Source organism: Trichosurus vulpecula, chromosome 3 (genome assembly GCF_011100635.1).
Source record: "Trichosurus vulpecula isolate mTriVul1 chromosome 3, mTriVul1.pri, whole genome shotgun sequence".
In the NCBI taxonomy this organism is placed as follows: domain Eukaryota; kingdom Metazoa; phylum Chordata; class Mammalia; order Diprotodontia; family Phalangeridae; genus Trichosurus; species Trichosurus vulpecula.
In genome coordinates, this window is record NC_050575.1 from 313,650,532 (window position 1) to 313,662,019 (window position 11,488).

At 44.1% G+C, this 11,488-nt stretch overlaps 1 protein-coding gene across 1 annotated transcript in view; it reads right to left on the bottom strand.

Annotated features, from left to right (window-relative positions):
• HK2 (hexokinase 2) overlaps positions 1-9,752 on the bottom strand; it is an 89,766-nt gene extending 80,014 nt beyond the window's left edge. Inside the window, exon 1 of the mRNA XM_036751021.1 lies at positions 9,048-9,752. Within this exon, the coding sequence (XP_036606916.1) occupies positions 9,048-9,110 (63 nt within the window). The 5' untranslated portion in view covers positions 9,111-9,752. The remainder of the gene's footprint in view (positions 1-9,047) is intronic.
• Between the last annotated feature and the right edge of the window lie 1,736 nt (positions 9,753-11,488).

Below are 11,488 nucleotides of genomic sequence, written 5' to 3' on the forward strand. Positions count from 1 at the left end.
CTGTACACCTGTCTGGCCTATAGGGGGAAGCAGCCAAACTTAAATTTGGAGCTCACCTTAGCCTTGAGGTGGGCCAGGCTCTATTATAGTTCACTGTAGGGAAGTCCTGAGATAATAAATGACCATGACCAGGTACCACAACACAATCCATCCACAGGGATCTGTCAAGCTGCCTCTACAAAACATACCCACCCCAAAGGAAGAAACTAGAGGTAACAAGCATGATCAAGCAAATTCTTAAATCCAAAAGAGTAAGTTGGGTTTCTTGAGTGCTCCTGGTCCCTTGGAGTCAGATAGCTTAAGTTCAAATCCCCCCTCAAAGCTGTGTGACCTTGGGAAAGTCATCTCTATTCTCTGGGCATCAATTCCCTCAGCAGTAACATGAGGGGGTTGTTGTATTGGTCATTTCTAAGGTCCATACCAGCTCTAAATCCTCTCCTAAGGATCCTCTGACCCCAGAGCCAATGCTTTTTTGCCCTGTTCCATGTCACCTCTGGTTTTAGTAAGACTCTGCATACATTTACATCAAGGAAAAGTAAATTCCAACCACCACAAGCCTTCTTTAAGCCTATTTTTGTTCTGATTTTAGTCACTAGATTAAATTAGTTCAACTTTGACTTACTCCATGTAGTACCAAGAAGAAAGCCTCATAAATCCAAGGAAATAGATAACACATCTATTGGAATCATATATTTAGTGCTAGAAAGGACCTTAGAGGTGATCAGCCCAAACCTTTCATTTTATAAAGAAAACAAGGACCAGCTAAAAGTAGCAGCAACTTGCCCAAGGTGCTGCAACTAGAAAGTAGAGGGGGAAGGTTTTGAATCCAAATATTTTGAACCATGCCCAGTACGGCAAGCTGGGATTCTTTCTGAGTTTCTCCTTTGTGACAGAACTAAGGCAGATTTATAGCTCTTTGGTGCTGAAAGGAAACTTAAGAAGAGCTCACCTAGTCTAACCTTACTCTGTCTTACAGCTAAGGAAACTGAGGCCTAGTGAGGGTTAAGTGACTTACCCACAGTCACCCAGCTAGCTAGTAGCAAAGCCAGGGCTAAACTTCCAAGTCCAGTCAGTACTTTCCCCGATAGCACAGTATCACCAACTATACCATGATACTGTTTTGAAAACATAAATGAAAAAAGTGTTAACATACAAACGAATTTTGCTGACTTCAGTGACAATGAAAAACCATGTTATTGAACTGAAGTCAAGAAAAATGTTATCAAAAGCTACCTTTTAAAGTCACGGATTATCAAGTATTTGAAAACAAAACAAAACAAAAAATGAATGATCCTGAGACCAAATGGCCTAACGCATCTCCTCCTTTGGCAGAAAGTAATGAGACTGCCTAAGGTAGAATGCTACATACTAGGTCACATTCAATGCTTCTTTCCCTATTTTTCCTGAAAACCCAGGAGCACTCAAATTAGAGGGAGCAAAGGGTCTTTGGAGCCTTTTTCTCCCCCATAAATCACTGCGATGTAAAGACAAAAAGGCATAAATAAAACATTTTTAAATAACTAAGGGCAGATAAACAAAGTCGGGTATCCTTTTCCAAGTCCCTGGGTTCATCCGAAGCCACTAAGTTTCTTACCTCTGACGCTGGATATTTCTTCAGGACTTTCACTCACTTAGATTAGGATTAATAAGTGATGTTTATATAGTTTAAAGCTTACAAAGTACTTTCACATCAACCTCTTACCCATCTACACAGTAACCCTGTGATGTAGTATATTATTTTATAAATAAACTGAGGTTGAGAGAAAGGTTTCTTGATTTGTCTGAAGTCACATAGATAACTGGTGAAAGAACCAAAACTGGAAACCTCAATGACCTACTCACCCAACACCCAATCAAAAAAATCTCCTATTTGGAGCTTACATGACTGAATTCAACAATTAACAAGGTTAACAGTCAACATTTAACAATGTTAAATGACTATGTAGAAAAATGGCATGGTCCCTGCTCCTAGGCTTGGATATCAGGAATTCAATGCACTGTGCTTTAGTCATTTGTTTGGATCCTTTTGACTAGCCTTCAAGGCCCTGCTCAAACACATAAGAATGTTGCCGGTAGAGATTTAGCAAAGCGCTCCCATTATAGTATAATTCAATCAATGAGCCAGTCAATCAAAAAGCATTTCTTAAGCAGCTACTATCTTTCTAGCATTGTGCCAAGTGGGGGTATAGAAAGGAAACAGCCCCTGGTCACAAGGAGTCTCCATTATCCAGAGCAAAAAAATACGTGCACATTTAAATATATGCAAAAGACAAGATAATTGGGGCAAAGGAAATATTAGCTTCTGAGGGGGGATCAGGAAAGTTTAAATTTGCATTGACATGAATATTTCTCTAATAATATGAAGCCATTTGTTATGCTAAGAGATTGAATATATAAATATATATTAACATCTAATAACATGAAGCAATGTATTATGCTGTCAAATGGATAATACTATGGTACTAGGTACCACAGAACAAAAAGAAATTTCAGAGTTTAGCGGTTACATTATTTGACTCTTTCAATATGAAGAAAATTTTGTCTCCATGAGGAGTCCAATGGTAGGGGTGGGGAACCACATGAAACCAAACTTCACAGAACAAATCCCCTTAATAAAAGGATTGTTCTGTAAAAGTTAGACTCAGTCAAAAGGCTGCAACCAAGGACCTAGAAAGCCACATGTGGCCTCTAGGGCACAGGTTCCCCACCCCTGCATGCTAAGCTGAAGTACACTCTTGTGTTCAGTCAAGCATTAGTTTTGAATATGCCTTAGGGTTCTTGAAAGTTACTTACCAAATGAATGCAGTGTTGTTTCCAATACTAGTACATCTAGAAACCAATGAAAATCATTGTGGAACTATGGGAAATTTCTACGTGATTACAATTATTAAGCTGTGCATATGTGTGGTTTTTCAAATAGATAAATAAAAGGGAATATGAACCTACCCACTCTCCCTCCCCCTCCCAAAAAAGAGAGCTCTCAGATGATATTCTGGAAATGCTCTGCTTAATCTATTTTTTTGTTTGGTTTTGGAGAGGGGAGGGCACGAGAATTGGGGTTAAGTGACTTGCCCAAGGTCACACAGCTAGTAAGTGTGTAAGTGTCTGAGGCTGCATTTGAACTCAGGTCCTCCTGACTCCAGGGCTGGTGTTCTGCTCATTGTGCCATCTAGCTGCCCCTCTGCTTAGTGTATTAATCTTAACAACGGCAATTTTAAGTCAGTAGAGGGCTGGAGCCTTGATGGAGCAAATGCCCAGACTTCAGAACCAATATCTGGAAAAGCAACTCCTGTGGAGTAATGGGCCAGCCATCCCCCCCACTTGCTAACCAATTTCCACCCAAAAGGCCCGTCAGCCAGCCTAGGTAAAAAGCAGCAGGAACCTCTGAGAGAAAGGCAGGAAGCAACATGTACCAAGTAACTCAAAACACCACCTCCACCTTGACCACCATATATTTCCCCTCACACCATGATGGAGAAAGACCAGGACCTTGAGTTCAAGAGTCTTGGGGAAGAGCAACGCTTCCAGCTCAGTGGCCAGAAACCATCTCTCTAGGAAGCAAACCATGTAGAGATGCAACCTGGCAAACTGTTCTTACATGTACTACAGCCCCATCTATTGAAGCCACAGAAAAAAGAGTCAGTCCTTGCTATCAAATTTCCTGGCACTGTCAAATGGCTCAACATCAGAAACTGATATGATTTTATCGGTGAAAATGACATTCAAGAAGAGGTAGTAACATCTGCTTTGCCCTGGCTTCCTCCTCCGGACCACAGAGCTTTGCCCATTTCACTTCCAGCTGAAGCCTGCCTGTATGTATTGTCTTCTCCATTAGAACATCAGCTCCTTGACAGTAGGGATTGATACATATGTATCGCCAAGGCTTACTAAGGTTCTTTACACATAAGCCCTTCATAAATGCTTTATTCATTCATTCATTCATTCATTCAGATGATTCTTTCCCAAGCCTCTGAGGGACAATGATGTAGCAGAAGAGACAACAAGGGACTTGGGAGTCAGAAGAACTTGGTTTCAGACTGACCCTGGACAGTGGTGGATGTCATTCAATCTCTGAACCTCAGTTTCCTCCTTTGTATAAAGAATGGGATTAATGAAAGTTGGACTGTCTAGCTTCTTGTTGGGTTGTTGTTAGGAATGTGTTTTATAAACTTCAAAGCACAGATAGGAGCTATTTATTAGGTCCTTGCCTATAGACTAAACCAGTCTGTGCCTGTGGCCAGCCCTCCTGCCACTATTGCTATTCGTTGTTTTAACAGCAAAAGAAGTTATCATTGAAGTGAGAAAACACATCTAAGCCTCCTTAGAGTGATTACAAGCCAAATGATACACACATACATGTGTATGTATATATGCATGCATGCACGTACACATGTATCTCTTTAATGGCTTCAAGCTTTAAAATGCTCTTTAAAACAGTTTTAGTCAGGAGAGCAAGAGCTATCTGGATGAATGGCAGAGGGACGGAGGAACACTTGAACACGTGTGAAATGTGGCTCCCTACAACTATTGCAGCCACTGGAATGTAGCCCCAAATAACATAGCTGCTGAAATAACCACTTGTTGGAAAGAAATTTTAAAGGCCTGTGTCTCTTTCTCCAGCACATGGAGATTACAAGTGGGGCCCACCAGACATCACCCCCTTCTCCACCTTCATAAGGCTACTGAGGAGCTGAAAGTGATCAGTTATAAGAGTTCTATAGAAAATAAACAGTCTATTAGTCCAATGCCACTTAGGTCATTTACTGATTTTTAACTTCAAAAAAATGAGAGAAATGATCAATTGGTGGTACTGGTAGAAACAAAGGATTTTTAAATTCAAACTCAGCAATTCAAAACTCAGTATTGAGAGCCTGTTATGTATGGAACACTGTGATAGGCACTGGAAGTCATTTAGAGAGGATGGCTTTCCTATCCTCGTTCAATTCAAGAAACATTCAAGTATTAATTCTATGTCTATACACTATACAGCCACTGAAGATACAAAAATGAACAATATACTCTGTATTTCATGGCTATTGGGAAGAATACACACACAGATAAACTATTTTATGTGTATATATATATATATATGCATATATGTAAACGTAAACACACACACACACACACACACACACACACACACACACACACACACGGAAGGTGCTAACCAAGTGCTACATGAAAGCTGAAAGTTGTTATCAACTGAGAAAACCAGGAAAAACTTCACAAAACAGGTGTCATTTATGAATTAGATCTAAGGGACAGTAGGAAAATAAGGGAAGGGAGAACATTCCAGGCTTAGAAACAGTGTGGGCAAAAACATGACAGCTACAAGTTTAGGGACACAAACTAGTGTTTGGCTAAACCAAGTAAGGAATTGGTGTTAAATAAGTTGGAAAGCAAGCAAGCATTTAAGGCATCCAGCTATTGGAAGTAAAGATATAGGAATCAGGGATACTAGAAAAAAAAAATGAAGCAATCCCTGCCCTTAAGCAGTTTATATTCTCCAGGGGAGATACAACACAAAGATAAGTAAATAAAAGAGTTTCTACCATGAAACATCAGGTGACCAGACTTCTAGTCCCAGCTGCTAATTATCCTTCCTGGGCTTGGACAATCACTTAACTGGCAAAACCTCAGTTTGGGGGAGGGGAAGGTGTTTTGTGGCAGATTTTGAAGGGCTTAGAGTACCAGGCCCTTCAATTTAGACTTTACTGTGCAGGCCTTTGGGGGCCAAGGAGGATTGGTGATGGAGGAGTGACATGACCAGACCCTGGGGACATCAAAAATTGGTCTGGCACAGTAACAGCCACATTGTTTGATGACTGACTACTCCAAAAGACTCATGATGGAAAACGCTATCCACAGCCAGAGAAAGAACTTGCAGGTCTGAAAGCAGATGGAAGCACACTATTTGCTCTCTTTTTTTGTTGCTGTTTTGCTTTATTTCTTCTTTCTCTTGATTCCTCCCATTGGTTCTAATTCTTCTTTACAACATGAATAATGTGAAGATATGTTTAATACGAATGTATATGTAACAGGGTCTACATCAGATGGGAAAGAGGAGAAAATTTAAAACTCAAAATCTTATAGAAGTGAATGTTTCAAACTAAAAATAAATTAATTTAAAAAACTGGTCTGGCAGCAGCTTGAAAGCAAGACCTTTCTTCCTATAGCCCTAGTCTGGATAAGATGAAGTAATGGTGGTGGATACCAGTAAAGTGACATTGGGAGAGGAGGACAGAAGAGACTTCAAAGAGAAAAGGACTTCAAAGATTATAGAACCTAAAGATCAAAAACTTTAGAGCTGGACTTGAAGGGACTTGAGAAATCATTTAATTCAATATCTTCATTTTTCAGATAAAGCTAAGAGGATCATGGAACTAGGGATGCAAAAGACCTTAAAGGCCATCTAGTCCAACTCTCTAATTTTACAGATGAGGAAACTGAGGCCCAGAGGGGCTAAGAGCAACCCAGAGAGACTAATAATAGCACCTTATAGTTATATAATAGTTTTCAGGATATGTTTTAGTTTTGTCAGGATAAGGAAACAGGTTTAAGAAAAGTTAAAGGGAAGATAATTTAGTGACACAGCCACAGCCAGATCTCTCTAAACTCCCATTCCAATGCTCTTTCCACTATCTCCCATTAGGAATACAAATTCATTTATATTCCCAAAGGGTAGGAATTTAAATAAAGCAAAAGGTACTCTAAATGATGCCAAATGCTTTGGGGTTGGGAATATTCTTCAAGCTGGAGTGACCTCCGAGAGGATAATATTTCTTCCCTTTTTCAACTTTGTCTTTACCAATTCATTAGCAAAGCTTAAGAAAAAAAATTACTCCAAGGCACAACTCAAATGGCTCCTCTCCTTCCCGGGCAGACAGATAGTCCTCGAGATCTTGGCAAAGGCAAGCTTGCTCATAGACTGTTTCAATAAAAGGATATTAAAAGAGCTGAGCAGGGGGTGGAATCACTGTTTTCCTAAAGCTACATTCCAACAGTGAGTTGTGGGTAAGTACTACTTATAAGTACAAGTAAAGCTCAGCAAAAACACTCCTTTCTTCTGTTGCTTTTCCAAACCCAGGCCTTGTCATGGTGTGGTTTATTTGCAGGGTGATTTTGTCAGAGTTCCAGGAACAAGATTTTAGATGGTCCCATTTTATTTTGCTTTTATACTCTTAGATGAGTGCCTTTCACCCACCTGCTCTCCTGAGTACCTGATTTGGGATTTCTGTAAGCGCAGACTCTCTAACAACTGGCACCCAAGCACGTGGGTCTGTTTCACTAAAGCTCAAGGAATGTCTTAGGTAGACAAACTATTTGACGTGTAAAAGTTTGTCTTTCTTCTCTGCCCCACCCCCCTTCCCTAAAAAGCGTGCTCTCCAGTCGCTAGACTGTGATTCTGAACCAATACGCATTGGTTCATTCAGTCCCTGCACACCATCAATCACTCCACTCATTCCCCATCCCTACCCCCAACCCCAAGCTCTGGAGCAAGATAAGTCCAAAGTCCTCCCTCGCACTAGAGCCGCCAAGCCAAGGCGCATTCTAAATTCTTGAACTGGGGGAGAGGGCTTTATGTCACCCCCACAGGCCTGGTGGAGGGGAGGCCCAGCAACAGCCTAGAGGTTAGCAAAAAGGCTTTTTTCATGTAAATCCATCGAAACTCTATAAAGAAGGGTCCAGAGACAATTCTAAAGACCTTTGGCCAGTTCCACAGCTGGGGTAACTGAGACTATCGACAGGGGTGCCAAGAAGGCAGAAAAGTATTTCAACACTGCCGTCACAAAATCCTGGAGGTGGAGACCTTCCCTAGAAACCTTTGGAAACTAACTTTTAAATCTAGATAGTTTCTTTTATGTCCTGCCCTCTCGCTCTCCACCTTTACAGAAGTGAAATGAGAAAGAGCCAAAAGATGTTGATGAGCTGAAAGTGGGGGTAAATGGGGTGAGGCTTTCCGAACATAGGTGGCTAGACAGAGGGGGCAGTAGGACCATCCTCCTTTAGTTCACCCCGCCTCCTAACCCCTAACCCAACAGTCACTACAGATGGACAACATAGGCCAACTTAGAGCTCGTCCCCGTTTTCTTTGAGTTAGTTTAAATAAAGTGAAGGGCACTTAAATGACGCCAAATCCTTTGACGTGGAATACCAAGCTGGAGGGCCCTCCCAGTGGAGTAGAGGAGAACAGCTACGAGTAGGGCGGAGAAATATACACCAGACATTTAGAGGAACTTAAAAGGGAGAAGTTTCCTCCCCTCTAATCCACACGCACCGGGGCCAACCAAGTCCCCGTCGCGCCCCACCCGCCAAAGCAACCCGCCCAAGTCTGGACCGGGACAGGCACAGACTCTCGAACGTGGGCTGAGTCCTCCCTGAACTTTTTCTCTACCTATACAGCACGCCTGAGGAGGAAGCGAGGCTTTCCTAACCCCTCCCGTAGTTCTGCTGGTGGGCTCCCAAACCACGTGCGCAAAGGCATGGCCCCTCCAAAAGTGAAAAAGTGTGTGCCTGACCTTCTGGGCTGGACATGGGGGAGGGAAATCCACCCCAGCTGTGTTCGTACGTGTACACGTACACGCACACACACGTGCACATACACACACATACTACACACACAGAGAGAGTCCGAAATCACACGCGCTCCCGCGCAGACACACACTAGCCCTCCTATCCACCCAAGTGCGCGCACACCCCCGGACTTCGTTAAGCGGACGTGGCTTCGGCGGAGGAGTTTCCCAGCAGTGAAGTAGTCTTTTCCGGCTCCCTGGGGCAGTGTGGGGGGAAAGAAGAAGGGCTGGAGGGGTCGGTCCACCGCCAAACTGCTCGGAATTGGACAGCTGCCCCGAGTAAAATGAGTCCTGGACAGGGCTCCAGCTCCCAAGCCACTGGGAGCGGATTAGAAAAACCCGGGCAACCGAGGGTAAAAGAGGTGATATCTCTCAGTCCCCGGGGGACTGGCAGCCCCGGAGGGAGAGGATGAGAAGAGGTAGAAATAGTCTTCTACCTGTTGGGGGGCAAGCCCTCCCCGACCCTCGCCTTACCTTCTGCACTTGGTCATGGTTGAGTTCCGTGAAGAAGTAAGCGAGCAGATGCGAAGCTATCATGTTCCAGCTGTTCCCGAGTGGGCTAGTCGGATCCTGTTTTAGGACAGAAGTGAGGTGGAGGCGAAGGCGCCGTGGATCTAACCGACAAGTGGGCGCGCGTGGATGAGGCCGATTGTGGAGTCCCAAACGCTCAATCGCAACTGGACCAGAGGCAAAAATCCGCTCTCTTGATGCCTCAAATCGAAAGAGGGCTCGGGGCAACTTAAATGATGGAGCAAAGGGATGGAAGGGTAGGGGAAGGAGTTAAAAGTTTGAAATCTGGTCGCCTCACCCCCCCCCCCCAAATTTTTTTTAGTTCAATAGGCAGCGTTCGCTAAACAGGTACACTATTTCAGTTATAAGTAATAGACCGCCACCAAATAATCTCAACAAAACCCGAGCTCAAACCGAGCGCCTCCGGTTTAGCAACTGCAGCACTGGCCCGTAAGAAACACGAGTTACTTAAGGAACAACAGATCAGACGGTGAAACTCAGGATGGGAGGCGCGACTAATTAATTCATCGAAGGTAAAACTGCCACTCTGGGCTCCCCGCGTGTCTGGATCCCCCGGTGCTTCCTGCCTCGCTTCGCTCTTTGCCTTTTCTCTCTAAGTCCCGCGGCCGTGGCGACTACGGTGGAGGGTTCGGGAGGTCCTCTTGCTCTCGCTGGAGTTTCGCGCAACAATGTGGCTCATTGAGAGCTGAGCCCGCCCCTCGGCCTTCCTCTGACGCGCCCGCGCCCTGCCCGCCGCCTATTGGCTGCCACTGGAGGGTGTGTGTTCCCTGAGGCCGGCCGGCATCCCCACCGCTGCCAATCCCCGTCCGCGGGCTCCTGGGTGCCCCCTCCCTCTAGCCTAAGGCGGGTAGTCTCATGTGATGCCCCGGCGGGGGCCCCTAGCCTAGCTAGGCAGCCAGCATCCCTCTGGGCAGGGAGGCGGGGAGAGGGACGGGACACGTGGTTGGGTGTGAGTGTGTGTGACGGAACGTGATTGTCCATCCCAAGTGGTGAGTGAGTGAGTAAAGCTGATGGTGAGGGTGTGTAAGGTTAGTGGATTATGGCGTAGGGCATGGGAAGTGGGGAGGGGGAGTTGTGCATATTGGGTGGGTGGGTGGAGATCCCGGCTGAAGGTGAAGGGGGAGGAGTGTGGAAGACTGGAAAAATATCCAAAGATGAGCCATCCCTGCACAATTAATTGAAGGGAGAGTTTAGGAGCTTTGTAAACTGAGTATGGCTGGTTAACGATTCAGGTGTTGTCTATGTGGGTGTGTCTCTATGTATGTATATTACACATGTGTGTGCATACATATATGCACACACATATATGCCAGAAGTTGGAAGATGGAGTTTCTTGTTTGAGCAACAGCAGGAAGAACAGAGTGACAGGATAGCAGAGTTCCTGGTGGGGGGGAGGGGGAGGGAGGGTAATAAGGTGTGTAAGAAGATTGGAAAGGTAAGGAGTCACATTGTTACACATTGTATATATAATTTAGAGTCAAGGGAGTCAGTGTGATGTACATAGTGGATCGAGAGATGGACTTAAAGCCTAGGAGAGGTGTTCAAGTTCTCTCTGACACACACGCTAGATGTAGGAGTTATTTAACCTCTCAATGCTCTAAGCAACTTTCTAAAACTACAAATGGAAATGAAGATGCTGACCTGCAATCAACAAGCATTTATTAAGTGCCGCCTCTATGCCAGCTACTAAGCTAAGAGCTGGAGATACAGATTTCAAGGAGTTCACAGTCCGATGGGGGACACCATGGGCAAAAGTTTCCTCACCTAGGAGTTCTCTATCCAGGGCTTCTTAAAACTTTTCCACTGGAGACCCCTTCAGTAACTTTTTTTTTCAGCACTTCTTAAAGTATGGGTTGCGACCCTACCAATGAAATCACAAGTCCTATTTCCTATCACCAGCACATTATCAGCACTTAATACATATGAATTGAACTCCCGGGACCTCCTGGGTGATCTAAGCCAAACCTGTATCAATAGGAATCCTTATTCTAACATTCCCGACAGGCAGTCTTGTAGCCTCTGGTCCATCTCCTCCATAGTGAAGAAACTTCCTCCTCCCCTCCCCCCTTTTCCATAAATGCACAAGCAGTTCATTTGCTTTTGGACAGCTCTATTTGTTAACAACAACAATATCCCACCTGTGTGAGGAATGCAGATACTATCACTTTCCCTTTACAAATAAGGAAACTGACATTCTGAGATAACTGTTAACAGCATTGTGATAAGATAGGATGGAAAGAAATCAGCCCTCATGCCAGTCACATAGTAAGTATGAGACTCCTCCCTGGGACATTCTGAATCCAAATACTTGAAGACTGGGGTCATGTACTCGATAAGTATCCTCATCTTCAGGCAAAGAATCCCCAGTTCTGTAACATTCTGAT